Below are 27,565 nucleotides of genomic sequence, written 5' to 3'. Positions count from 1 at the left end.
GATCTGCTCAGCTCTGCCTGCCAAGTGCTGGGATTAAAGGTGTATAGCAACACCACCTGGTCTCCAGAGGGTATTTTCTTTTTTTTAAGAAGATTTATTTATTTATTACATAGACACCAGATTGAATTGTAGATGGTTGTGTGAGTCACCATGTGGTTGCTGGAAATTGAACTCAAGACTTCTGGAAGAGCAGTCAGTGCTCTTAACCTCTGAGCCATCTCTCCAGTGCCCCAGAGGGTATTTTCATAGGTACATATTCATTGGGAGATGTTTCCTAGAACAGAGTCAGCAAGGCTGGTGCATCAAGTCTTCAGAATTTGATTTTTTGAGAGGCCAAGAAACTACTTGCCAGGAATTCTCATCATTTCTACCTCATAGCTTGTTCTACATGTGTTTAAGAGTGTGGGAATCATAGTCTCAACTGACAGCCCCCTAAAAACAAGTTTCCATTAGCCAAGTGGGAATGGAGTCTTGCGGGGGTTGGGGGGTGGGGTGGGGTGGCAAGAAGTTAGGTCTTCTGCTGAGACTGCAGGAAGTCCCTGGATATAGCCAGTAGCTGTCCCTACCAAGCTATGGAGTCAGAGGGACTTGGCAATGATACAAATAAGAACTTATTAACTTTCCAGGTTTCTCTACCATCTAGAGCTTCCTCCAGCAGCCTGGGCTTCCAAAGCCTTTTGTTTGCTGTCCCTTTGAAGGCCCTCTTCAAGCATGCCATGAGTCTTGAGTGAGGAATAAGTTTGTTCTTCATTTTCTCCAAGAAAACTAGGGCCCTCACTGGTCTGCTGGATATTCACTTCTCACAGTTGAGTAAAAATGATGAGATATTCCTAAAATACTGTCTCCAGGGTACACACACACTGCCCCCACTTTCCAGAAGCTTTTAACTTTGGGCACATGCTAACAAAGAGTCTCCCCTACGGCTTTCTGCAGCAGAACAATTGTTCTAAGTCTTAATAGGCAGAAAAGCCTAGGTGGGTGGTTCTTGGTTCTGACTGCAAAAGAATTGCTTATAGAGATTTTTCTAAATATTCCAAATCTTTTCCATTTAGACTCTAGACTCTGGAGAGTGCACGGCACTGATGTTTAGTTGTAACTGTTGTTTTTCTTGGGCCCTTGGTCAAGTCTTTAAAGCTTGCCGAGAACCTGTTTCCTTATCTGTTGGACTCATAAAGGTAACCACTCCCTCCCACAGTGACTTGTTCAGGAGATTCAGGACTACCATTGCCCTGCTGTTTTATTCCTGCCTTCTTCCTTCTACCCACACTCCATCGTCTATCTCCAGCATCTCCGTGTTCCCAACACCTCCTCTTCCTAGGTTCCAATCTGCTTCTGCTCCATGGGGTATCCAATGACAAATCTGAAACATTACCCGACCCTTCCTAATGCCTTCAGGAAGGACCTTCCTGATTCATCAACAACAGATGGCCACCATTCTGGCTTCAAAGACCCCTCTGATGTTCATCCTCCTCCAGTCCAAACCCTGCCCCTGTAAGCTCACAGCAGGGCAGTGGGGGTTTTGTTTTGGGCTCTTCTGCAGGTGTCACTAGGGGAGACAGATCACGCTCACCACTCCCATTGTCATTGGACTGTGGCTTTAAGATTCTCAGGCCTCTTCTATGTCTATCTTTCACTGTGCCTCCATGTCACTGCTAAGGTCCCAATGACACCTTTTCCTGGAGATTCATACAGGCACACACACCTGTGGTTTGAAATATTCTTTATTTTGTAAACATTTGTGTTTAAAATAGATGAATCCTGCTCAAAATTCATATAATGGACCCAAGACACAGTACACAAAGTTCACCCATCACAGGGAGATATTGGGGTTCAGGTGGTGGACCAGGGTGAGTTACTCTCCAGCAATGGGCAGACAGGCCAGGAAAGCCTGCTGAACAGTCAAGGCCAATGACACAGCCCAAGCCACCTCCAAAACCTGCAGTTAGGGTGACCCAAACTCCAGAATGGAGTGAGCAAGGCGCACCCCAAAATCTCAGCCATTCTTCTGCTGCCAGAGCTGTGACCATATCACGGAGTCCACAGAATCCCAACCCCATGTTTTCCCTCCCAGAATCCTTAGGGTACTTTCTTGAGGAGCTGGGAGAGCAGGACAGTGACACTTGTCACAGGTTAGAACCAGTGCCCTGGGTTTCTCAGATCCCTGGCAGAAGGCAAGTCTGTTCCCCTGCTGTGTGATACCGTCCCAAGGAAGCCACCTCAGTCAGTCATGGCGCAGTCTCAGAGCCAGCTTGTCTTTCTCAGTGAACAATGTACTATTCCCTCACTTTCCTCCACCAGAGAGCCTGAGCTGCTCTCTCCTGCTGCCTGTTTCCTGGTTTGCTAAGTCAGGATGAAAGTTCCGGTGACTCCATCCCCATACCCGTTTTGGAGGACTGAAAGGGTGTAAGGCTCTTTGTCTTCACATCTGTGCCCTGGATCTGAAAGGTCCTTGGTTGGAGAATGCTCAGTCAGGGCCCAATTTTTCTTGGCTTTGGCTCCAGTCCCAGCCACTCAGTGCTGGGACTATTCTCTTACCTGAGCTCCTCCCAGCTTGGGAATGTAAGGATGGCCCCTAGCATGTTTTCTTGGTAGGGGCCTCCTTCAAACTACCCTTGGACCACGGGGTTAAAGAAGCTTCCTGAGCATAGACCTCTGGAGGAGGGCATCCTTTTCCCTCCTTTGGTAGTTACTCAGCAATGCCAGAAGTCTACTTACAAGTAAGGGGGCAAGAGGAGGGAGTCTTGGACGCAGACGGCACCAAGCACTTCTGCCCATGGCTGCCCTCTCTCCCCATGTTTTAAGGCCTGTTGCCCACAGACTCTGGGGCCCAAGGAAACCTTACCTTCTGAAGGTTGGATTCAGTGAAAGAAGAGTGACGTGGTTACGTCACTTCTCACCTTTGCCAGGGAGTCTGGGTAAATATTCCCATACCAGAGGCCCTGCTGCCAACACAGCAATCAGTTTTGCAACCTTGCCACCTAGGATCGAGCCCTTCACAACTGCCTTCGCCTTTTTCTAGAGCTTACAGTTGACTACACAGTGTCTGGCCCCAGGACTCCCCCTGCCCTTCAGCGTCCTCAGGCCTCGACCCCCATCTTTAAATTCAGGAATCCAGGTGAAGAGGTCATGTACTCTGCACAGGAGGTAGAGAATAGAGGTGACTTGTCCCTGCCACCCCTCATCCTTTTGTTTTCTTCTCTGCTATGCCTGCCTCGGGACTCAGTTCCTCACCGGTCTGTAGGCAGCCAGGCAAGGTTTCAGCAAAAGGCAAAGGCAGAGGAGGCCAGCCCAGGCCTGAGGACCAATGAGGAGTGTTCCCTTCCCACCTCAGTGTTCTACTCTCCCAGGTCACTGGGGAGGCAGCCCATGGCTCAGGGAGGGGCTGTGGGGAGGGGGGAGGAAGGAGCACCGGGAGCCTTAGGCCCACCCCAGAGTAGGGTGGGTCATCCTCCCAGGGGCAGAGCCTGGGTCCGTTCCCTTAGGCAGAGTCAGGAAGAGAGGGGGAGCGGGAGGGAGGGGGCAAGAGGGAGGGAGGGACCTGCAACAGCAGTCAGGCAGCAGACACAGCAGACACACAGGCAGGCAGCGGGAGAGGAGAGACAGGGATGCGGAATACACCGGAGGGAAGCAGATGGAGCCAAAGGAGAGAAAGAGTACACAGATGCACTAAGAAATGAGTCTTTAAGCGGCCTTGACTCCTGCTTGACCATTGTCCCAGGAGCTCGGGGTGGTGAGATGGTCACAGCACATTCTGGGATCACAGCAGGCCTGTGGCTGGGAAAACAGGCTGAAGGTTACCACTCCAGGGCAGAGGGGCTAGGGGCACAGGCTGCTCAGAGGCCATAGCAGAGCTGCTCGCAGGGCCAGGCAGGGGAGTAGCAGCTACTGATTTTCAACAGGGTCATCAAATGCAAGGACAGCAGTGGGCAAAGCCCAGACTCCCCTGCTTCCACTGGCCTCCTGAGGGAAGGGAGTTGCGGTGGGGGGGGGATTCCACACAGGACCCTCAGCACCAGCAGGTCTTTGAAGAGTTCGCTGGGCCCTCAGGTTTGCCTTCCTCTTCCTCCAGCTCTGCCAATGCTAGCTCATTGCCGGCACGTGTTCGGAGACCATCCAGCTCTTTCCTGTGGGCCTGCAGCACCAGCTCCGTCAGACGAGTGAAGGACTGGGAAGCCGAGGAACACAGGTCAGTCAGTGTCCCCTTCTCTGTCTGCAACTGCCCAAGGCGGAAGGGCACCTCCCATCTTCTCTAGGCTCCTGTCTGCCATCTCTTCTCCCCCGCCCCCTCTCCTGGGCTCAGCCAGAGACCAGGCAGCGGTCTCCGGTGTTCTCACCTCTTTAATGTTGAGGTTGGTGCAGGCACTTGTTTCGTAAAAGTCCATGCCATACTCCTTAGCCAGCTGCAAGACAAGGGCATTTCTGAAAGAGAGTCAGCGAGAGGAGGGAGGCCCACACCGCCTGGGATGGGATTCTGCCATGGCACTCTCAATGCGAATGCAGTGATGTCATGACTCTGGGAACCTGGGGCTCTTTCTAAGACAGGCTGCCAGAGAATGGGACAAGATGTTCCACCAATACACCCATTCTATCCAACTCTCTCTCTCTCTCTCTCTCTCTCTCTCTCTCTCTCTCTCTCTCTCTCTCTCTCTCTCGCACGCACCAGGACACAAAGGTAGCAGCACACGGCATATAAATGATGTAAATGACAAACATGGGCTTTGAGTGCAACCAAGACAGTCTAGGTGCCATGTGGCCACCAGGAGCTATAAGACCCAGAACAAGCTACTACTGCCATTCTCTCCAAGTCCCAGCGTCATCCTCTATTAAAAGGGGTGGTAGTGTCTGCATCAAGGGTTAGTAAATGATTACATGGGGTCACACAGCTAAGAGCACGGCCACAGTGCTACTTGGGTAGTGCTCAATAAAAACTTCTACTCTTGAAGGGTTTGTCTCCACTTTCCTATTTTAATGACACTGAATTATTTTTTATCCCCCCTCCCCTGATCAATTTTAAGGACTAATGGAATGCTATTGACTGGAGAGGAAGAGAAAAACTCTCGAGGCATTCAGATGAGTCTTGCCTGAGAATATCAGTCTTTCTGCTGTGTGGGAGTATGGTCTCCCCGCGAGCTTGGATATGCTTTGACCCTCTCTGCCCGGAGGCTTGTCTGTCTGGGGACTCTTCATTCCTACGCTTTCCAGGCACGTGGCGTCAGGATGTGGAGGGGGGTGTAGTGGGAGACCCTTCCTTACATCTGCTATGCACAGAGTCTGCTAGAGATATCAGCAGCTGGCTTCCCTATCTCTGTCACAGAGGTGACCCTGAGCACAGCATCATCCTGTTTAAGGGGTCTTGGGCCCGCTAGAGTTGCTGCCTAAGAGTCCTGTCCTGATGATGGTCGGTGCACTCCTGGGTTACCGGCAAGCGCCACCGCAGCCCCAGAGCGAGACCTGGCGTACCTGCTGCCCTTGCTCTCTTCCCACCTGCCGCTTCTGCTCTTCATCAGCCTTGTTCCCGATGAGGATCTTCTGGACTCCTTCTGGTGCGTACTGAGGACAAAATGGAGGCGGGCCTCAGTGAGTGCGCCTATCCTGCCTCCCCCAGACAGTCTCCGCCTCCCCCAGACAGTCTCCGCCTCCCCCAGACAGTCTCCGCCTCCCCCAGACAGTCTCCGCCTCCCCCCACAGTCTCCGCCTCCCCCAGACAGTCTCCGCCTCCCCCACAGTCTCCGCCTCCCCCAGAGGTCTCCGCCTCCCCCCCACAGTCTCCGCCTCCCCCCACAGTCTCCGCCTCCCCAGACAGTCTCCGCCTCCCCCAGACGGTCTCCGCCTCCCCCACACAGCCTCCGCCTCCCCAGACAGTCTCCGCCTCCCCCCACAGTCTCCGCCTCCCCCACACAGTCTCGGCTGGCCTCCAAACCACCAAGCTCAAGAAGCAGGCTGACTCGGTAGACAGATAGCAGGCTTCCAGCATATAGGAGCCCCTATCCCCACAATAACCATCAGTCAGCCTTGATCTAAAAATATTAAACGAAAGATTCCAGAAATAAATGATTCATAAGTAATTTTTACTATAGTACATTGCAATTCTGCTATTATTGCTTTTTTTTTTACCATGTCTAATTTATATATTTTATCACAGATATTCAAGACTGGGGAAAGCCAACATATAAAGGGTTTGGTACTATCTGTACATCTCAGCTTGCATGGGGAGTGGACTGCCATGGGGACTATACTATCATGGCTGACCCTAAGAATGTCACAGGGACAGCTTAGGGTAGAAGATGCTAATACAGATGCTTCACTGGGTTCAATGAATGGTGTTGGAACTGCAAAGGACACTGGACTTTGTCTAGCCTTTACTTGACAGATGAGAGATTGGGGACCCAGCAGGTAAAATGGCTTGCCAAGGCTCCACTATGTGCAGGGCTAGTAGCCCAGACTTGTAATTCCATCTGGACCTGAGGTTTGGAGAAAGCAGCTGCCCATGAGGCAGTCTTGGGACTAATGGGTATCCGAGAAAGACATGGCTACCAGATCCTAGCAGGGTATAACACATAAGGGTACGGAAGCTTCAGCTTTTTCCACATGACTTACCCAATGGTCTACCCAAAGTTGTAAAAGACAAGATTGTTTTGGCCAATGCTGAGAGCTTGTTTTATTGCCAAGGCCCTTGCTTTGTCTTTCCCCAAGGTACCCTTCCCCCACCCCATCAGCAAGGCGGCATCTCCTACCTCATCCACGTCACTGACCCACTTCATGATGTGCTGGTAAGAACGCTCACTGCTAATGTCATAGACTAGAAATATTCCCTGGGAAAGAGGGGAAAAGAGAGAGACAGACACAGTAGAATATACAGTCATGGGGCCAGACTGGCGGCTGTTCTATGTCCACCCATTCTCCCTCCTTCCTGCCTGTGATGAGAACACACAGACGTGTTTCCTTTCCCCCAGATGCTCATAGCTACCGCTCTGTAGGCCCATCATGGGATTCTTCTCTCTCTTTCCTTTCTTCCTTCCTTCCTTCCTTTTCTCTCTCTTTCTTTCTTCCTTTCTTTTGTTTTTTTGGTTTTTTTGCAGACAGGGTTTCTCTGTGGCTTTGGAGGCTGCCCTAGAACTCGCTCAGTAGACCAGGCTGGCCTTGAACTCGCAGAGATCAGCCTGTCTCTGCCTCCCAAGTGCTGGAACTAAAGGTGTGAGCCACTACCGCCCAGCTTCTTCATGGAATTCTTCTCTAGGAAGGTATTGCATGACTTGACCTGGGTCTTTGGTCTGGTGTAAGAGTCAAGATTAGAAGCTGTGTGTGAGGGGAAGGAGCCCAGCTGCAGGAAGTGGTCTGTGAGCAACTGAAGAACAGTGAAAAGCTGAGTTTCCCCCGCAGGCGATCTGAAACAGGCATCTCACCCAGTGCTAGCAGTGTGGAGGGCAGCTTCCCAGCTCTAACCCTGAAATGGTGGCTCACCTGGGCCCGCCGATAATACTGCTTTGTGATGGTCTGGTACCTCTCCTGCCCTGCTGTGTCCCTGCAAGAGAAAGTCAGTTGCTCAGAGAAGGGACCATGCAAACAGAAGATGAGGGGGTAGCAGGAGCTAGGATACCCTGCACCCTAGGAGGAAAAGCTGGGGGACTTTAGGATGAGAATATAGTAGTTCTCTAATCCCCAAGAGTGTCCAAACATACCCGAGTCTGCAGTGAGAGGCAGGCCTGGTCCTGGATACGGGCCCAGGGAAGGCCTGCAGGACCTCAGCCTCTTCTCAGGACCCACAACCTGACTGGGCCATAGACAGCTCTCCAGAACCCAGCCACTGTGGCCATGCTGGGCCAGATGGGAGGACCTGTCCCACACACAGTGTCCAGGGCATACCCAGTGCCCAGGGCATTGCTAAAGGTAGTTCCCATGGCCTTCTACCTTTAGAGAAAGCCATAGCAGCCCCTGGTGGCTAGTAGTGGAAACTGCACCATGTAGTACTGAGGCACTGGGGGGGGGGGGGGACACACAACACAAAACAAGCCTGGCAGTGGTGGCTCACGCCTTTAATCCCAGTACTTGGAAGGCAGAGGCAGGCAGATCTCTGTGAGCTCAAGACCAGCCTGGTCTACAAGAGTTAGTTCCAGGCCAGTCTCCAAAGCCACAGAGAAACCCTATCTCAAAAAAACAAAAACAAAACAACCAGTCCCAATCTAAGCCAGGGAATGGTGCTTTCAGCCTTCCAGGCTTAGCCACAGTGGTACAGCTCCAGAGTAAAGCCCAATTCACAGATAAGCCCACGGCTGATGGGGGGAAGTCCTGTACATTTGTTAATAAAGCACTGTTGGCCAATAGGAATCTAGATAGGTGGGACTAGGAGTCCAGGAGGATTCTGGGAAGGAGAAACACAGAAGAGAGTTCGAGATGTAACGCCATGGGGTAGGAGCCCGGAACTATTCTCCGGTAAGAGACATACTTAGATTAACAATTATGGGGTAATTACTTAAGTCAGAGCTAGCCAGTAAGAAACAAGCAAAGGCCAACAGCTTCATAATTAATATAGCCTCTTGTGTGTTTATTTGGGGACTACAATGTGGCAGAGCCCAGGCGGTTGGCGGGGAATAAACCAAAGTGGCTAGCAAAGAAAAATCTTCTCGTACACACGGCACTTATTTTACTAACTGCTTCTAACTTCTTCCCTTTGGTGGCTTCTCATCACTCCCATAGTTTTCTGAGATTAAGGTTCATAAAACAAGAAATAGGGGTTTCTGATCTCACTCCTCAAAGAGATATCACCCAGTTATCCCGGATAAAGCTCAGAGGATTTTACAGAAGACAGTGGCACTCTCAGGCACGGCTCAGAGTTACCTGCCTCCTCCTGCTGCCCAACTCACCAAATCTGTATCCGAACTTTGATGCCATCTACTTCGATGGTCTTCATCTTAAAGTCGACACCTGGAGAAAGCAAACTCGTTAGGAAGGGCTCCCTCCAAGAAGGTCCGAGACACTCGAGTGGAAGGGGTTTCACTGTGACCTAATGTGACAGCGTCAGCCAGAGGCACAAGTACCTCTTCTATCATTTTAACTCTAAACTGACCCTAAAGAGCTTTGGGTGGGGAGTCCATTTAACTGCCCTCTGTTTCCTCAGCAGTAAAAAGGGGTTGCTAAGCAGACCTGGAGAGACACGGCACTGGCCTGCAGCCTCCGCTGACCCAGTGTGGTGCGTGGCGTGCAGCAGGTGCCCGAAGCCTGTCAACCGATGGAAGGAAGCGTCAGGAAGGCACAGGAAGCCCAGAGGTCTCAGGTTCCTCTGCCCAAGGCTCTAGAACGCTAACTGCCAGCCACACCAGATTGAAAGACCCAGAGCAGAAACGTGGGAGTAATCTACAGCAAGAGACGTTAACACCGTTAGCAGCAACAGGCTTAACTGTGTGCACTGATGGGACAAAAGAGATGCTTAGATCAACATGCCTCTTCCCGGCCCCAACTGTGCCCAGGCACTGTGCCCAGTGATTCAAGAGCTGGGTCTAACGCGGTAAACCGACAGGTTCGTGTACTTTCTGAAAGCAGGTCACAGGCTATCACAGCCCACAGTCTTCAGCTGGAGAACATGGGGAAGATGCGACTTGTCCATCACGGGTTGCATATTAGGCCCAGAAGGTCCCAAGGGTGCCAGCATCTCCAGCACCACCGCCATGCTACTACCACACCTGGGCTTTGCCAAACAGGAAAGCATGTTCCATTATCCCCCTTCTCCCCCACCCCCAGCTTCCACAAATACAGACATAGCCTCTTCCCTCCCACCACCAAGAGCAATCATGGTTTAATTAGAAGGGAGAAAGGCTTCAGAATGGAAGACCGGAACTACGTTGAGTTGGTCAGATGTGAATCACTTGTCGCCTGTCTGAGCTGATTCATATTCTACCCAGCTGTACTTTTCCAAATGGCACTGGTCCCTGTGTAAAGAGAAAGGGTGACGAAGAGAAGAAGAAGAAAGGAGAGGGACATCTGGCCCTCGTGGGAGGCGGCAAGCAGCCTGCTTCATCCCCTCTTGGACAAATGGTTATGAGGAACTGGCTTCTCCTCAGAGCCTGACACAGGAGGGAATCAAGAATCAAGAAGTTCTTGTTTCAAAGTATGGCACCTTCTTCCAAGAAGGAACAGGAAATTTCCCTTATAATAAACCTAGCTCACCCTCATAGCCTGGACAAGAACATGCCTTGCTCAAAGTAGTCCCGGAAACAAGGGAGGCAGACGGTTTTATTGCCTCTATTCCTGAACATCCGTGAAAATTTCCTGTTCCCCACACAGGTCTCAGCGCAGGCACAGCAACAATGACACGTGGCCCTCCCTTCACAGGAGTGAGTAGGAAGGAGGCAAAGGCCCAGATACCAAAACCCTGCCTGAGGTTGGCACAGCGTGTATCAAGTTTCAGTCTTGTTTGATGCTGGAATGCATGCTGCCCCCTCGGGTGAGTGAGGGGAGACTTACGCGTTAGCGTGTGAACTCTACATGGAAGTGGTGATGGTTAACATTGTCAACCTGACAGGATCTAGAACCCCAAGTGTCTAGGAGTACCTGTGAGGGAGTCTCCAGATTGCATCAACTGAGGTAGGATCATTGACCCTACATGTGGGTGATACCACTACGGGGTTTGAGGTCCTAGGCTGAATTAAAAAAAAAAAAGGGACAGCAAGCAGGGCAAGAGTATTCATCTCCTTCTGCTCCCTGCCTGTAGATGACACGTGATTCCTGTCACAGTGCCATAAACGTAAACCAAAAAAGAAGTCTGATATGTTTCATCTCCTGGTTTCCTGTGTGTCCTTGAAAGGAAGGGCTTCGCTGAAAGGGGAGCTTCCAACACTAAGGAGATTTTTTTCCTCGTGAGAGAGGGAGGGAGAAAATGGTGTAAAAGTTGTCAGAAGGGGCAGACAGGACCAGCAGCTGTGGGATTTACAGGCGCCAATGCTCCCTCCCTTCGGAGCTGCGTGGGCAGGAGTCAAGACTGGGCGGTTCTGGGGACCCCAGCAGTCTCCACTCACATGGAGAGCACTGCAGCCTAGCCACTCCCAAATTAGTTTTAATATGTCTGAGCAATAAAGAACTCCTGTGTGGTCTATTCATATGTATTCATGTATGAAGGAAGGAACAGTCCATCTCTTCTGAAGGCTTCCCCCACCCTTTTCTTTAAGCATAAAAGATGTAATGGTCCAAGGATCTCCCATGGCATGTACTCCCTCCTCTCCTCTATGTCCCCACACACCCCGGAACTTCCATTGTATCCATCCTACCAATGGGACCCTGGTCTCAGTGCCATGTACTGACCGAGGACCTGGCTCCATCCTGCATGGCTATTGGTTTTTGTTTTGTTTTGTTGTTTTTCCAGTTGTAAGACAGAATCAAAACACTAGCCTGACAGAGCCCCCTGCAGGCTCAAGCTTTCCTACCCCAGCCCTACTGACTGCTCAGCCAACTGTTGATTCAGATGTGTTCATCTGCCACACCCTCACACGACTGTCCTTCCTACCGAAGGCTTCAGTCATTGCATGCCCTCTCCTCACGTTGACAATCAACAGAATGCCTCTCCACAGCCTCTCTCAGGCCTAGCATCTCTCTCCCTTCCTCACAGAGGAGCCCTCTATCCTTTCTGTCTCTTGGCAGTCCCCCTCCTGTCCATCCTCCTAACATGTTGCTGCTTCCTAATAAGGAAGAAGGGACATTCTCCATCCATCTCCACCCCAGGTTTTGCTCCTGTCTGGTCTTTCTAAGGCAGTGTTAAAATGCACTCAGATTGGAGTTCAGAGGTGTGAGAGGAAGCCTGAGGGGTTGTATCAAGCTTCAGGGTCCATGGATTGTACCTTGATAGGCGAACTCTTAGGACAATCATTTTCGAAGTGTGTTCTGGGCTTGCAGCCTTATAGCATCATCTTGGACTTAGAAAGGCAGGTGCCCAGGTCCTACTCAGACTTGGAGAATCAGAACTCCAGAGCTGTGAGGCCCAGCAGTCTGTTTCAACAAGCTCCCAGGAGATCCCCAGACATCTTAAGTCTGTCAGCCATGTGGCTTAAAAACTTTGCACCTGAACTGGCAAGGAAGGCAGAATGGGTAGTCTCTCTCAAAGTGTACTTTGCAGAACCTTGGCTAAATTTAGAATTACCCAGGAGGCTTTTTTCTTTTTTCACTTTAATGCATAAACAATAAAACCTTAAAACATAAACAATAAAAATTAAAAAAAAAAGAAAGAAAAAGAAGGGACTGAAGAGACAGCTCAGTGGTTAAGAGCACTGGCTGCTCTTCCAGAGGTCCTGAGTTTAATTCCCAGCAACCACATGGTGGCTCACAACCATCCGTAAAGAGATCTGGTGCCCTCTTCTGGCCGGCAGGCATACATACAGGCAGAATGTTGTATACATAATAAATAAATAAATCTTTAAAAAAAAAAAAAGAGGGGCTGGAGAGATGGCTCAGCGGTTAAGAGCACTGACTGTTTTTCCAGAGGTCTTGAGTTCAATTCCCAGCAATCACATGGTGGCTCACAACCACCTTGAATGAGATCTGGTACCCTCTGCTGGCCTGCAGGCAGAAGGCTGTATACACAATAAATAAATAAAATATTAAAAAAGAAAAAGAAAAATAGGCACCTTGACTGGCCTAAAATCTACTAAGTCATAATGTAAGAAAGACCTGGAAACTATATTTTTAACAGCATTGTGTAAAGCAGTGATTCTCAATCCTCTTAACGCTGTGACCCTTTAATAAGTTTATGTTGTAGTGACCCCCAACCATAAAATTATTTTCATTGCTGTTTCATGACTGTTATTTTGCTAGTTATAACTTGTAATGTAAATATCTGTTTTCCCAATGGTCTCAGGCAACCCCTGTGAAAGGGTCATTTGAGAACCACTGGTGTAGAGTATATCAGAGAGTTGTTAGCTAGAGGGATGACTGGGAACATATTGTAGGGGGGAGACATTAGTTAGACTGAATCCTCAGTTGGGCACTGAATGTATGACTATAGGAAAGCCATTTCTCCTGTTTCTGCTTTCTTATCTATAGAATGAGAATACCACTTGCCTCCTAAGGTTTGCTGTGGGGCATAATTAAACAATGCATGTATAACACCTAACTCAAGGCAGTACCTACTCCTACTGTGATGATTTAAGTGACAATGTTCCCCACAGGCTCAGATGTTTGGATGCTTGGTTCCCAGTTGGTAGTGCAGTCTGGGTAGCCTTGGGAGGTGTGGCCTTGTTGAATGAACTACATGACATTTGGTGTGGGTTTTGAGGTTTATAAGGACTGATGCCATTACCAGTGAGCACTCTCTCTGTCTCTCTCTCTGTCTCTCTCTCTGTCTCTCTCTCTCTCTCTCCTGCTTGCAATTCAGTATGTGAGCCCTTAGCTTCTGTTCCAACCACTATGTCTGCTACTTACCATGACTGACTCTTATCCCTCTGGAACCATAAGCTAACCCCTTCCTTCTATAAGTTGTGTAGGTCATGGTGTTTTATCACAACCAAAAAGTTACTGATACATCTACCTTTTCAAACCTGAGAACCCAACACAAAAGGGATTTCACCAGCAAGAGCCTTGCAACTCTGGCTACTTTTGCCCTTAGGAACTAGCAGCAAATTCTCAGGGCCCAGACCTGACAGATCTTCTGTGTTCTGATCCTCAGGCAGAACCACACCCGAAGCTCTTGATAACACTTGTCTTTATAAAATATGTCTCTTAGCTACAGAATCCCAGGGAAGCAGGTGGGTGTGGAGGTTGCTATTGTAAGGCACAGAGAGATCAATCTATTCATGCCCCCAAGTCCTATAGCTGAGTCAGAACTGGAAAAACCTGTCTCTTAAAATCTACCCAGGATGCTCTTGACTCAGCCAGTGGCATCCAATTCATTGAGGCCAAGGAATCATGCTGCTTCTTCGTTTACATGTACTGATAGTCTGAGGTACTCAGAAGTGAGGAAGTGGCGTGCATGAAGCAAGCCCATTGCTATGGATTCTTCACACACACACACACACACCCGTTCACTTGCTGAAATGCAGTGATGTTGGGAGACATCACTTTGGTGAGGTAATGAGATCATGTAGACAAGGGCCTTCATAACTGAGATAAGTGTCCTTATAAGAGAGACCTCAGGGTGGTGCACGTCTTTAATCCCAGCACTGGGGAAGCAGAGGTAGGTGGATAAAGGATGAGTTTGAAGTCAGCCTGTTCTACATAGTGAGTTCTGGGCCAGTCAAGCTTACATGGTGAGACCTTATCTCAAAAAGCACCAAACGAAACAATAACAACAAAATAAATTTTAAAATAATAATAATAAAGTTTGTTAGCCCCTTTTGCCTTCTGCCATGGCGAACACAGCTAGGAGGAGCCATCTGTGTAGCAGAGGGAGTCCTCAGCAGACCCTGCATCTGCTCACACCTTGATTTTAGATTTCCCAACCCCCCAGCTATACATTTCTGTTGTTTATAAATTACTGATCAAGCTGGGCACTGGTGGTGTACATCCTTAGTCCCAGTACTCAGGAGGCGGAGTCAGGGGAATCTCTGAGTTTGAGGCCAGTCTAGTCTACTACTGAGCAAGTTCCAGGACAGCCAGAGCTCTTACACAGAGAAACCCTATCTTGAAACACCAATAAATAAATAAATAAATAAATAAACAAACAAACAAATAACCAGCCAAAGGTTCTTTGTTATAGCACCCCTCGTTAACAGTCACTATAATATCTTCAGGGAACCCTTTGTTCCTTGAGATAGTTAAAATGACTCCAATAATTAATCAACTTGACCGAAACACTCTGTGTCCCTAAAAGATAGGTTACAGCAGTGCAAAGAAACAAACCATCTCTGCAGCTGTGGGAGGAGAGTCAAGTAGATGTGGTCTGTCCCACTCTCAAAGCCCAGAAAGTGGCTGTCCATCATGGTGCCTACCACAGCCAGTGTCCTTACTGGCTAATGCTACAGATTCCTCTGCTCCCAGAATTAGGTTTGGGTGCAGTGTGCTCTCTGTGGAGAGGTAGCTCCTGACTGAACCACTGGTGGGTTCACTGGTGACTCACAAGGTGGCCTGGCCAACAAGAGGAAGGAGGGAGGGCTAGCTCACTAACTTCAGGCCATCTCCTCCAAAGCAGTATAGCAGAACACACACTTTTCCCAGCTACTTAGGAAGCTGAGGCAGGAGAATTGTTTGAGCTCAGGAGTTCCAGGGTGGTGTAGACAACACAACTCTTGAGAAATCTCTTTGAAAGAAAGAAGCAAGCCAGCTTCCTCCAGATGAGGCAGAAAGCTTATCCAGGCCCTAGCAGGAGGAACACAAGCAAAAAGAGGCTAGAGAGGAGCAGAGATGTGGGTGGTGGTGGCGGTGCTAAAACGTGCTATGGGATCAGTTGAGACCAGGCTCCGAGTTCAGCCTCCGAGTATCTGCATAGCCATGCCACTTTGCTTAGTGATATCTGCGAGTGTCTCAAGACTTCCAAAGGAGTCACAGCCTGTGACTCTTCACTGCTGCCTAATGGCTTCCCACCATTCCCATGGTAATGCTTCAGCCATGGCATTTGGAAGATGAGTTAAAAACAACACTCCCTATCTTTACTGTGTCCTACTGCTGTCTTCGAGCCCTAACTAAATATAAAGCGCCTAAGGGCCAGAGAACATATTCTGTGGTTAATACTTTTTTGTTGTTGATTGCTTTGCTTTTTAAGCCTTTGTCTCTGTGTAAGTACGGGGAAGAAAGCCCTGTTCCAGAGAGCATAATGAAGGCCATGTATGCATCCGTGACTCATGAACAGAGGTATGTTTCCTGCCATCTAACCATGCCAGGCACAGGGTGACTGTGGACAGTGCTGCTCTCACCATGTGGCTGTGACCTCGGGAGCCTCAGGCCTCCTCTCTTCCTGGTGGGTCCTGGCTGCATCCGTCTCCACAGTACCTTCCAGAGACTGCCAGGCCAGAGTGTGCCGATAGTACAGCCATCAGTGACTGGAAAGACAGTCAAGGCTCTTCCCTGGGCACTGGCATCTGGGACGACACAAGGACAGGGCAAGAGACAAGACCTGGCACTTACTTGGTTCCAAAAATATCCTAAGGGCTTGCGGGCTGTCTTGTCTAGTAATGAAGAGGAAGGCAGAAGAAAGAGAGCAACAGGGCTTATGGGAACTCTTCCTATCCGCTGCTGAAGGTGACAAGCCAGCCCTCAGAAATGCTTGCAGGGACTGCATTAAGAACACAATGGGTGGTCAAAGTTCATTTTCCAGTTCTGCCTTCATCACTGGTGACCATGGGGTGGTCATGGGAGGGTTGGTCAATCTCCCCAGGCCTTGGGCTTTCTCACCTGTTTGATGGAGGAAGATAATCCCAGTGTCAGAAGATTCCTGTGAAGAGCATGAGATAGCATATAAAACCCTAACAGGATCAGGCACTGGGCTTTATGAAATGCTAGTCAAAGACCTTACCAATCTCCCCTAGAGAAGGAGAATGGAAACTGTCCTGGTTAGTCTGCTTTGTTTTTCAACTTGACACAACCTAGAGTCACCCGGGAAAGAGGGAACCTGAGTTGGACACTTGCCTTGTTCAGATTGGCTTTTGACCATGTCTGTAAAAGACTCTTAATTGGTGGTAGATATGGGAGGGCCCAGCCCACTGTGGGCAACACCATCCCTAGGCAAGCAGACCTGGGCTGTGTAAGAAAGCAAACTGGGCATAAGCTAGTGAGCCAGTCAGCAGCATTCCTCCATGATTCTGTTTCAGCTCCTGCTTGAGTTCTTGTCCTGACTTCCCTCAGTGATGGGTTGTGACCTGGAGGTATAAGCCACATAAACCCTTTCCTCCTCCAAGTTGCTATTGGTTAGAGTGTTTCATCACAGGAACAGAAAGCAAACCAGAACGGCAAACCAAGAGTCATAGCCTGGGAAAGGGAAAGAACTCTAGGAAGCTAGAGAGAAAAAGGAAAGCAGAGCAGAGCTCTCTGCAAAGCAAAAAAGCAAAGACCGCCTATTGTGGAACCCAGGGGGTCCCCAGAGTCTGACAAAACTAAGTTGTGCCTATGGGTGTCAGTAGCTGCCTCCCTCCAGTCGGCACCTCATGGGTTAATATCAGGTGCCAGCTTGCCTGTCTACCAATGCCACATGCTAGAGTGGAAACAGGGCTGTCTCTGGATGCCAAATGTTATCACCACGATCAACCATAGCCTGAAGGACCAGCAGTGTGACCTGAGCCCTTTCATTAGCAATGAGACGCCACAGAAGGAATAATTTAATACAACTGAAACCCAAGACGGACACCCAATCTCTGGGGCCATGCTGGCTCCAGTTACCAAGCTTCAGTCCTGTGAACACCCTCATTCTCCACCCTGGCATGTGCTGGGCATGTGCAGTTCCTACAGGCTGTATCAGGGAGTCACTTCCAGTCAACACTGAACCAGGCTTTAGGTACAGGCAGGCTCGATGGGGAGGAGGCTGCTGACTCCATGCAGGTATCACAGTAACACCCATTTCAAGACTCCCTCTCAGCTGGCCAGAGGTGGCACACACCTGTGCTTTTAATCCCAGCAAGCAGAAGGCAGAAGCTGGCAGATCTCTGCGAGTTCAAGGCCAGCCTAGTCTACAGAGTGAGTTTCAGGACAGCCAGGGCTGTTAGACAGAGAAACCCTGTCTCAAGAAACCAAAAACACCACCAAATCAATCAATCAATCAAACAAACAAACAAACAAACCGAAAACCTCCTCTGAGCAAAACAAAACAAAAAACAAAAAACAAAAAACAAAACAAAACAAAAAACTCATCAGGAGACTAATAATGCCATGCCCCTAACTGAGGCGTCTGTGAGAGCAAGAATCACATACAGGGAGAGTAGGAGGCTGAGCCAGAGAGGATTCAAGACAAAGGCCCTTGGCACACACAATCAGTCCAGGGAAAGGATAAGAACGCTGTGTCCCAACCTGTCACTTGCATCCTCCTGCTTTCTGTCTGGTGACTCTTACCTCACTCTGTCCTAGACCACATGCTGACTGACTTTCTCCTCTGTGGATCTGCACTTTCCCTCTCTAGCTTTGTTCTGAGGAAGAGGTGCACACAGACCTTAAGGCAAACACATTAGTCATCATCTTGCTCTGGAAGTGTCAGGGAGCAGAAACATAAGAAGGTGCCCTGGTCTAGACAGAACCCCTGTCCTCTGATTCACTCCAAGGTTGTGTATAGCCTTCAGAGTACTGGACTCAAAAGGCTCCGATTCCAGCATCTCCTTACTGGAAGTCCTGGAAGTCTCACAACAAAACCCTAGCTTTTTTTTTTTTTTTTTTGGTTTTTCCAGACAGAGTTTCTCCATGTAACAGCCCTAGTTGTCCTGGAACTCACTCTGTAGAGCAGGTTGGCATCGAACTCACAAAGATCCTCTTGCCTCTGCTTTCCAAGTGCTGGGATCTGATAGAGGAAGTCCTTCTGTTTATGTGTAAATAAAGCACTGTTGGTCAATAGGGAAGCAAGATACGTGGGACTATCTAGGAGGATTCTGGGAAATGTAGTCAGGGGTGAGTCGTCACCATGTGATCCCTGGAGGAAAGAATGCAAGTCTGGCGTTCTTGGAAAGATAAGTCCTTATAAAAATATATATTAGTAATTATGGGTTAATATTTAAACGAGAGCTAGCCAATAAGAAATCAAGCAAATAGCCAAGAGCTTCATAATTGATATAGTGTCTCCTGTGTGTTTTGGGTGGCTAAAGGGGCAACGGGACCCAGGTGGGATCCCGCAACAGGGATCAAAGGCACACACCACTACCGCCTGGTTTAGCTGGGTTTTTTTTTTTTTTTTTTTTTTTTGGTTTTTCGAGACAGGGTTTCTCTGTAGCTTTGGAGACTGTCCTGGAACTCACTTTGTAGACCAGGCTGGCCTCGAACTCACAGAGATCCGCCTGCCTCTGCCTCCCGAGTGCTGGGATTAAAGGCGTGCGCCACCAATGCCCGGCATTTAGCTGTTCTTTTTTTAAAGCTCAAACACGTGTACAAACTTGTGTGCCCTGTAGCACACACTAATAGTAATTGATTAAATTTTTACTATATACTTGTTTTGTGTGTGTATGAATACCCATGTGTGCCATACATGTGTGTGTGTGTGTGTGTGTGCATGTGTGTGTGTAAGTTGGAGGACACCTTGCAGAAGTCAGTTCTCTCCTACCACGTGTTCCCAGTGACTGAACTCAGGTCAGCAGACTTGGCAGCAGGCACCTTTACCCACTGAGCCATCTCACCTGCTATTAAAATTTTTTTTAAGTAAAAAATTAGAAAGGGGTGTTAGACCATGATCACTCAAAAACTTAAAGGTTCAGTCTTTGGGAACGTAGGCACCTAGAGTCTGTCTATTACCAGGAAGTCTCCCTGTCAAACATGGACCCTCCCGAGTGCAAGAAACTTCTTACTCCAGGGCTCCCTGGCTGTTGACATGGTCTAGCCAGGTCACTCCAGCAGTCTGGTTGAGCTGATGGGCCTCACTTCACCCCCCGGAATCGTACCTAACAAGCAACAATGACTTTAGTCTAAAATACCAACCCCTCATCCTTGTATATCCCAGAGAACTGCGCTCACATGGAGATCATGGGAGCCACTGCCTCCTTCCCTAATATGTCTGATTTCTCCTATGGAACGTATCTGAGCAAAAGAGCCAGAAGCTACTGGAAATAGTTCATCCCTTGCAGAAGCCTTCCTTCCCTCCTCTTATAGCCCTACACACGCCTGGCTACTGAGCTTCTCATTGTCTTATGAGTCTCCAAAACCCAATGCTACCCTTTGACCATCTTGGGGGAGAGCCCTTTAGGGAAATGCATTCATTTATTTGTTCAAATACACACTTCATAAATGCTTACTGTGTGTCAGGAACTAAGTGGTGTGCTCTGAAACAGGCAGTGAATACAGCCTTGAGTGCTGAGAGCATTCATCCTATCAGAGTGGACAGACGCTGAGGAAGTCAACCAGTGCATAATTTCAGAGGGTAATGAGGGTCAAGGAGCCACAGTGGGCTGGAGGGAGAAGGTGACATAAGCGACTGAAAGTGGGCTGCTCGGAGAAGATCTAAGGTAGGTGGTGTCTGGATTGAGGCCTCAGTGTCAAGGGTGTGTGACAGACAGTGCTAAAGGATCAGGGCTCCAGGCAGAGGAAGTAACAAGCATCTGCAGGCAGGAATATGTTTTGGTCAAATTCAAACTCACAGTTTTGGGGAAAGAGAAAGAATAGAGGCTAACATTATCCTTTCCTCTTTTACAAGGTGAGAAAACATGTGAGAGCCTTGCATCTTGTTGGGCCTCATGGGGACCCTCACACATTTATGTGGGCACATGTATACTCACTCACACACACACACACACACACACACACACACACACACACACACACACGGGGGGGGGGGGTGCTCTGACCCTAACAAAATCAGCCACAGTGCAAAGGACAGGGCTTCCATTCATAGCCAGGAAGGGCTGTGGTGTGGCCCTGCTGGCCCCAGCAAGCTTCCACACTACTTCCTGTAGCACCTTCCCCTGACCCCTGTCCTGGGAGGAACTGACAGTCATCAAGATCCTATTCAAATGTCACTCTTGTGGAGCCTTATCAGCCTGCACAGGAGGAATCCCCCACTGGGTGAGTTCAGAACATTGGGACATCCCATCCCTGTTGCGTGGTAACATCCTGGTTGTTTGGAAGCCTGGCTCCCAGTGACCCTGTGAGCTCCTAGAAGGCAAAGTAGCAGCATCTTATTTGGTTCATCTTCTCTTTTCCTGGCAGAAAGGGAGATTCATTAAATAATATTCAACGAAGTTGAATACATGCAAGGAAAAAAAATGAATGGGACAGTGAGTGAATGGATACATGAATGGATGCAGTATCTGCCAGGAGCAAGGAGCAGCCAAGAGACAATTTTAATCAAGGAATAGGCCACATTTCAAAGCAACTGCTGGCCTCTTTCTAGATCAGTAAGTCTCAATAAATCTCCATCAAAATGGTGGTAAAAGGGGTCCTGTCCTACTGGTCCCCATCTGCCTTCCTCGGTCCTCAGCCCTGGACTTCCCTCAAGGGATGTGCAGAGGAAGCAGAGCCCTCTTTGGCTTGCAGGAGAGTGGTTCCCTTTGGGAGCCTTTGAAGGGGTTTCTGGGATGAAGGGCCTGCCCAAAGCCAAAGAACTGAAAGGGAATGGTTCAAGTCTGGCTCACCTGCAGGGAGACAGTCACTGGCTGTCTAAACATCTTTCTAAAAGAGGGTGGATGATTAGCTCCTACCTCCCCAGCAGAAGGAATTAAATGTGGAGGAAGCCCTGGACCTTCCTTGACTGAACTCACTGAGCAGGCACAAGAGCCAGGGAGAAGCCAGAGGCTTGTTTGGGAAAGTAGCAGTTTTACAGGGAAAACAGGCACAAGTATTAGATTACAGAAGTAGGCCCTCTAAGGAGACCTGGCAATCGGGACAGAAGGGTAATGACCAAATATTGACTTTCACATTATGTTACAAACCTCATTACCAAATTGTCTGTGCAGAGGAGAGAAAGGAGGGACAGAACCAGGTTGTGCAGGGAAGCAAGAGAGAAATAGGGTGCTCAAAGCCAAGGGTGAGCCAACAGATCTGTGACTGTGGTACAGACGTGCAGACCAGCAAGACCTTCTGCAGGCCTCAGCTGCATTCCTCCAGGGATGGTGTCCTTTGGGGAAAGGGTAGGAGACTGGGTCTGTGCCTGTGCCAAAAAGAGGAAGAAACAGGATGGAGGAATAAATAATGGGGGGGGGGGAAGGTCAGCCTAAGGCAAAGCTACCTTTGTCCTTCTGGGCTACCCAACTCTGCGGTACCCCCTTATTACTACTCTTCCTTCAGAGACACTGCCAGCACTAGAGCTAGGAGTAGTGGACAGAGATAAAATACAGTGAGCCTGCACCCCTGGAATGTCAATCAGCTCCCCCATTCCTCCCCATTCACTTAACACTGTATCTCCAGCCCTAGCATAAAGCCTGACACATCATGGTTGGTTGTTCAATAAGCAGTGCCCAAAGAGACCAGGGAAGTAGCTCAGTTGGTAACACACAAGCATGGAGACATGGAGACCTGAGTTCAGTCTCCAGCATCCAGGTAAAAGGCCGGGTGTGGCAGCACATGCCTGGAATCCCGGCACTGAAAAGGCAGAGACAGGCTGGGCTCCCTGGCTAGCAAACCTCGCTGAATCAGTGAGCCCCAGGCCCCGAGGAGAGAGCCTTGTCACAAAAACCAAGGTAGACATATCTGAGGAATGACATCTAAGGTTGACCCCTGACCTGCATGAGTACCCATACATACATCACATACCCAAAATAGCCTCCAAACGATTGGGTCTCCGAGTGATGGACAGGATGACATCATAGCACATTACTGAATGTTTACTCATCTCCATAACATAGGGACAATACGAGTGACAAAAGCTACAATGTTATGGAGGGCTCTTCCAAGTGCGTTGGATCTATTAACCTCCATAATCTCCCAGGCAACCATTAAGAAAGGTTCTTCTGCTGTCTGCTGTTTGGGACTGCAGAATTACACGCTGAGATCAAGTGAGTGTTTGAAGGACTCAGGGCAGGCAAGGCAACGGAGCATGTGCAGGTCATTGCCTGCACTTTTTCCATTCTACCAAGGGCTTTTTATCTTCCCTTCCTTTCTACAAGGCCTGTGGGAGCAGAGAAGGGGGAGATGGGTCTCAGGCTGCCCTAGATCTGATAAAATCTGACGAAGCCACGGAGCACAAAGACCGAGCTCTGGCCTTCCTAGTGTCACACCGCCTTTGTACCCAGCTTCTCAGTCTAGAAACCTGCACATCCTGGGGTCGCTGCACCCAAACATTTGCCCAGTGTCTGTTTGGTCACTTAGGTCCAGGCTCAGGTCTAGCTCTCCTGGTTCTTCCTCCCATCTGTCCCCCCAGGTCACCACAAATACCTGCCTTAGGCTGTCAGATCCAGTTGACTTCTTAAGGCAGTGGCTGCAGCAGCAAGAGAAAACCACTTCCAGCCAAAGCAGCCGGACCGGTTCAATTAGAAAGAAGTCACAGCCTCTCCCCATTCAAAATGGGGGAGAAGCCTGAGGGTGGCTTTTCAAACAAAAGGCCCAGGTAAGTCCAGGAGGAGGACCAAGGAACCAACCTCTGGGATGTCCCCTAGCATTGCATCCCAGTCTGGCCATCGTAAAGGGGGTGCCTGAACACAGACACTCACAGAAGAGGGGTCCCTGCCTGATCAGACAGCATGGGTTACATGATACTCTACTTTTTCACAAGTGTCAGCCTCATGGCTGCAGGCACTTCCTGTTTCAAGAGAGGAAACCAAATCAGAAAGCTGAAGGTGCTAATGCAGGTGGCTGCTTGGTCCCAGAGGAATGGAAAAGAGTCATAGCTCCTCACGACTGCGACAGCAGCGCATCCTGGATGGACCTTCCAGTCTTCACTTCCTTTTCCGGATAACATCATTTCTTCTCATTTTTTTTTTTTTGAGACAGGGTTTCATTGTGTGACCCTGGCTATCCTGGAACTAGCTCTACTAGCTGGCCTCAGATTCACAGAGAACTGCCTGCCTATGCCTCCTGAGTTTTGGGCTTACAGCTCCACACATCAGTACTTGGCTTAAAAAAACAAAACAAAACAACCTTTCTCCTATTGTCAGGCCCTTGATGGCCTCTGCTAATAGGGCCCTACATTTACTAGCAATGGTGCCTGGCCTTGCACTAAGAGGCATACAATTTGGCCTCACCCTCAAATCACTTAAGTTTTAGGAGACAGTGCAGAACCGAGGAATGTTCTCACTCCTAAAAACTCCCTTCCTCGGCAGCCAGACTGCCCAGCGTCCCAGGGACACCCACTCACTTCGCACCTTTGTTATCTGCGCTCACGTTGTTCCATCTGCTCCTTCTGCTTCAGGAACCCACCCACAGGCAACCCACACAGCAGCGCCCAGCTTCGGCATCCCCTGCCTGATGGAGTCCACAGGGACCTCTCCCTCTCTAACCTCCATTAGCAACAGCAACTCTCATAGAGTCCCTCACATCTCATTGGCTGCCCCAGGCACATCTTACATGGAGAAGGACTATAAGACCTTTAGTGGGAACAATAACTGTAGTCAACCCCTTCTGTCTAAAGAGTGCTTTACCAAGTACCTTCAGATGTTATCTAATTTTGGCAAAAGCTCTTTATTGCCCATGCCTTGCTTCCTCAACTAGATTAGAGACATCTGTGGGCAGCAAAGGGTAGACTGTGATGTCACTAGAATGCCTAGCATGGTCCATCATGGGAATACATTACATTAACAGATGAGACAGTCTTTTCAGGAAAGAGCAGGACCATTAATGCTCTGGCTGCCCTGCTCCCCACCAACCCTGGCCTGGAAGCACAGCTGCACAGAAAGGAAAATGGCTGGCACAGACCTAGCTTCAGGGTTGAAAGGTGGAGAGGACACCGGTGCCTCAGTCGCCCTGGCTGGCTCTCTCATGGAACCTTTCCGGCTCTTATGTGGAATATACAGGAAATTATCACAGAGCCAGCCAAGGTGATACCAACATGGGCCAAGAATCTGAACTCTTGTCTTGGCAGCAATCAGTGGACGGCCTTGTTTTCTGCATTCGTGAGACAAACAAATGAGGAAAGATGCCCAGATCAACGTCCAGGATGGAATCCCCCAGTTATGAATCTGAGCTGGTGCTCCCATTTCCTCTGCTCTTTGATTTGTCTTCTGGCTGCCCCTTCCTTGGGAAACTTTCCAAATCACCCAAGGAAACAGCTTCTCTGGGCCATCCAATTCTTTCCCTTCAGTGTAGCTAATGCTGGAAAACGTGGCCAAGATGGAGAGAAGCACATGCCCTCCATCAGCTTTAAATAAAAAAGCTCTTAAGAAACCTGGTGGGACAGACCTGAAGGGCTGGCGTGAAGGATGACAGATTTCTTTGTCTTCTGTGGACTTCACATTCTAAGGTGTCTGCGCACCATGTGGAAAGGGGTACCTGGTCATCTTCTGATGGCAGAGAACAGACTCCAGGAATAGGTTTTAGGCCAATATGCCAAGGCTGGGATCGCAATGCTACAGAAGCATACCAAGCAACTCACTGATTCGCCACTGCCCCTGAAGTAGTGTGCTCCAGAGGGTTTCTGGGGAGAGCCCTAGCAGCTGGAAGAAGATGGCTGAGGGAGGTTAGGAGGCAGAAAGACAGAGCTAATGGTTAGAGGTGTGGGGCGAAGGATGGTTCTCTTTCATGGAAAACACTGCCTCTGCGGGGCCATTTGGTATTTCAGAAACAGGTCCCTTCATTCCTCTGCTGAAGAAGGGGGCACATGTCTCCTGGGGGAAGCGAACCCCTCACACACTAGGCAGGAGTCCCAAGATCTTCTGTAGTCATGGGAACCAATCAAGCCCTCAAAGGGAAAACTCCAGGTCACTCTTAGGACTTGTAACCATGACTCCAGGCTGCAAAGTACTGCTCTTTAGGCAAAACCCAGGCACACATTTTCTCCCAAGCCTTGGCTCATTGCAGACAGTTCCACAGCTCCTAGCCTCTGAGCCCTGTCAAGGATAGTCAGGGCAAGTTTCCATAGAAGTAACCTGTTGCCCTTTGTCCCCAAGCCTGCAAGCTCTCTCATATCCCATCTGGTTCCTCAGCCACTCCCTGTCTCACTCCCATGACTCTCCCCAACACCTGCTGCATCCCCAAAGGCACCAGAGCGTCAGGCAACCCTCTCTCAGGCAAGGCTCACTGTCTGTCCCTTTCCCGTCTCTTGAAAAATGGTTCTTATTCAAACAGTGGCCCAACTCAAGCTCCTGGATCTCTTAGGAGCTGGCTTTAGTGCCCCAGAGAAATATGGACAAGTTTTGTTCTCTGGCTCCAAGTGACTCAAAGAGCAAAGCACATAAGGAGACCCTGGGAGCTCAATGAGAAGGACAACCAGCACTCAACCAGTGTCCCACTCAAGCTAAGTGCTTTACAAGCATTCATTCATTTAATCTGTACAGCACCTCGGGAAGGGCTCACTATTAGACCCATTCCACAGACGAGACACTGAGATCAGAAGTGTAAGACATAGGCAAGGCTATCCCAAAGGGAGGTCTCCAGGGATGCCTGACCATGCTAGCCTCTTACCCACAAACAGAGCTCTCTGCTCCTGACTGCAATTACCCTCACCTCGGCAAGGAGTGTGTTGGGGGAGGAGTGTGAAGGGGAGAGAGAACCCTTAAGAGGAAGCTGAGAGCTGGAGCCCTCCCTGAAGGCAGCAAGGCTCCTAGGGATGATCAGGCAGGCAGGTTGTTTCTGCAGGAGCTACGGGAAGCCTACCTCAGAGCTGGCACCCTGGAATCAGATATGGGTGGAATCCTTCTGGAAGAGAGGGCCTTCTTCGCTTGCCCATGAAGGAGAGACCACTGACTCACACTCACAATAGTGACCCTCCTGGCCTTGCCAGGGTGTCACCAGGCCTTTGTCCCCGTATAAGGTTTGTCCTGGCTACCTGCTGACCCCCTGGTCTGCATGAACATTCCCGATCTACCTTTACCCTTCTTCCAAACAGCCGCTAGCTTTCATTTTTATTTTTTCCTCTTGAATAGTTGTATCTCTACCGTCTTCCAGGTGTCGTATGGCTTTACCTTCACAACAACCCTGGAAACTCTGTTCCTCCGACCAGTGTTTCCCTCTGTGCACTCCCATCCTGGCTCCACATCGACTCGCCCCCAAGGGTACTTCACTGACTGGTCCCCACCCCAACTCCCTTTTCCTCCCCTCTTCATCTGGAGCTGTGGGTATATCACTTCGTTGGCTGAGTCTCGCTGCCCCAGCTCGAGGTACCCTGGCCTACACCCGCACCTATCTGTCTTCTCATGTTGGATGGGAAGGCTCTCCAGCCCGAAGGCTGAACTCCCACTCCTAGTTTCTGACTGCAGGCAGCATGTACCCCTCACCTGCAGGAACCGAGGCTCAGAGCCCCAGTCGGGGGACCTCTCACCCCTAGGTGGACTCCCTCTCCCTGGCCTCCCGTGTCACCGCCTGTACCTTGAGGGTCGCATAGTCCCTCCCGGGCTGGGGATGAAGAAGCAGACAGCCAGAGGGGAGGATGGGGCGCCCTCGGGCCACCGCCCCTTACCGATGGTGGAGATGTGCGAGGAGTGGAACTCGTTGTCGGTGAAGCGGCACAGCAGGCAGGTCTTGCCCACCCCGGAGTCCCCAATTAGCAGCAGCCTGAACAGCACATCGTACTGCTTCGCCATGGCAGGGACTCTGGGGGCCCGCAGGTTTGCGGGCGGCGGCGGGCTCAACCCCGCTCAGCCTCTGCCATCGCGGCCGGAGCTCAGGACGCCGCGGCGGCGAGAAGGAAGCGGCCCGGCCCCGGCGCTGGCCTCGCCCGCTCGCTCGCAGGAGCGGGGAAGCGCGGCTGCGGCGGGAGCGCGGCGCGGGGAAGCTCGCGCTGGAGGGTGGTGGGAGGGGACAGCCGCGGCTGCCGCCCCTGTCCGTCCCTCCGCCCGTCCCCTGCGCCGCCGCCGCAGCGGGAGAGGGGGAAGGGAGCGGCGGGAACCCCGCTGTTGACTGGGGTGGGGTCCCCGCTCGGCTCCCAAGCCCTAGGGTGCCGGGATCC

At 50.1% G+C, this 27,565-nt stretch overlaps 1 protein-coding gene across 2 annotated transcripts; it reads right to left on the bottom strand.

Moving 5' to 3' along the window:
- Window positions 1-1,705: 1,705 nt before the first annotated feature.
- On the bottom strand, window positions 1,706-27,346 carry Rab15 (RAB15, member RAS oncogene family). Of its 2 annotated transcripts, none has more exons than XM_040742881.1 (7): window positions 27,077-27,346; window positions 8,862-8,922; window positions 7,462-7,522; window positions 6,735-6,812; window positions 5,461-5,550; window positions 4,335-4,400; window positions 1,706-4,165 (listed from the first exon to the last, which is right to left on the bottom strand). In XM_040742881.1, exons 1-7 carry the CDS (start codon window positions 27,198-27,200, stop codon window positions 4,007-4,009), a joined length of 639 nt encoding a protein of 212 aa, XP_040598815.1. In that variant the 5' UTR covers window positions 27,201-27,346; the 3' UTR covers window positions 1,706-4,006. The 2 variants fall into 2 exon arrangements, with proteins under 2 accessions (XP_040598815.1, XP_040598816.1); XM_040742882.1 differs by lacking the exon at window positions 27,077-27,346 and adding an exon at window positions 16,306-16,328.
- Between the last annotated feature and the right edge of the window lie 219 nt (window positions 27,347-27,565).

Source organism: Mesocricetus auratus, unplaced genomic scaffold (assembly GCF_017639785.1).
Source record: "Mesocricetus auratus isolate SY011 unplaced genomic scaffold, BCM_Maur_2.0 Super-Scaffold_15014, whole genome shotgun sequence".
NCBI classification, from domain to species: domain Eukaryota; kingdom Metazoa; phylum Chordata; class Mammalia; order Rodentia; family Cricetidae; genus Mesocricetus; species Mesocricetus auratus.
The sequence above is the reverse complement of the archived record's forward strand: the minus strand, read 5'-3'. Positions and strand labels throughout refer to the sequence as shown.

Bases quoted from the DNA above. Each gene is read 5' to 3' on its own strand.
- Rab15 (XM_040742881.1), bottom strand. From the start codon at position 27,200: ATGGCGAAGCAGTACGATGTGCTGTTCAGGCTGCTGCTAATTGGGGAC. The intron at 8,923-27,076 runs GTAAGGGGCGGT...TGCTTTCTCCAG, and splicing joins CTCGCACATCTCCACCATCG to GTGTCGACTTTAAGATGAAG. The intron at 4,401-5,460 runs GTACGCCAGGTC...CTTGTCTTGCAG, and splicing joins GAAGAGAGCAAGGGCAGCAG to CTGGCTAAGGAGTATGGCAT.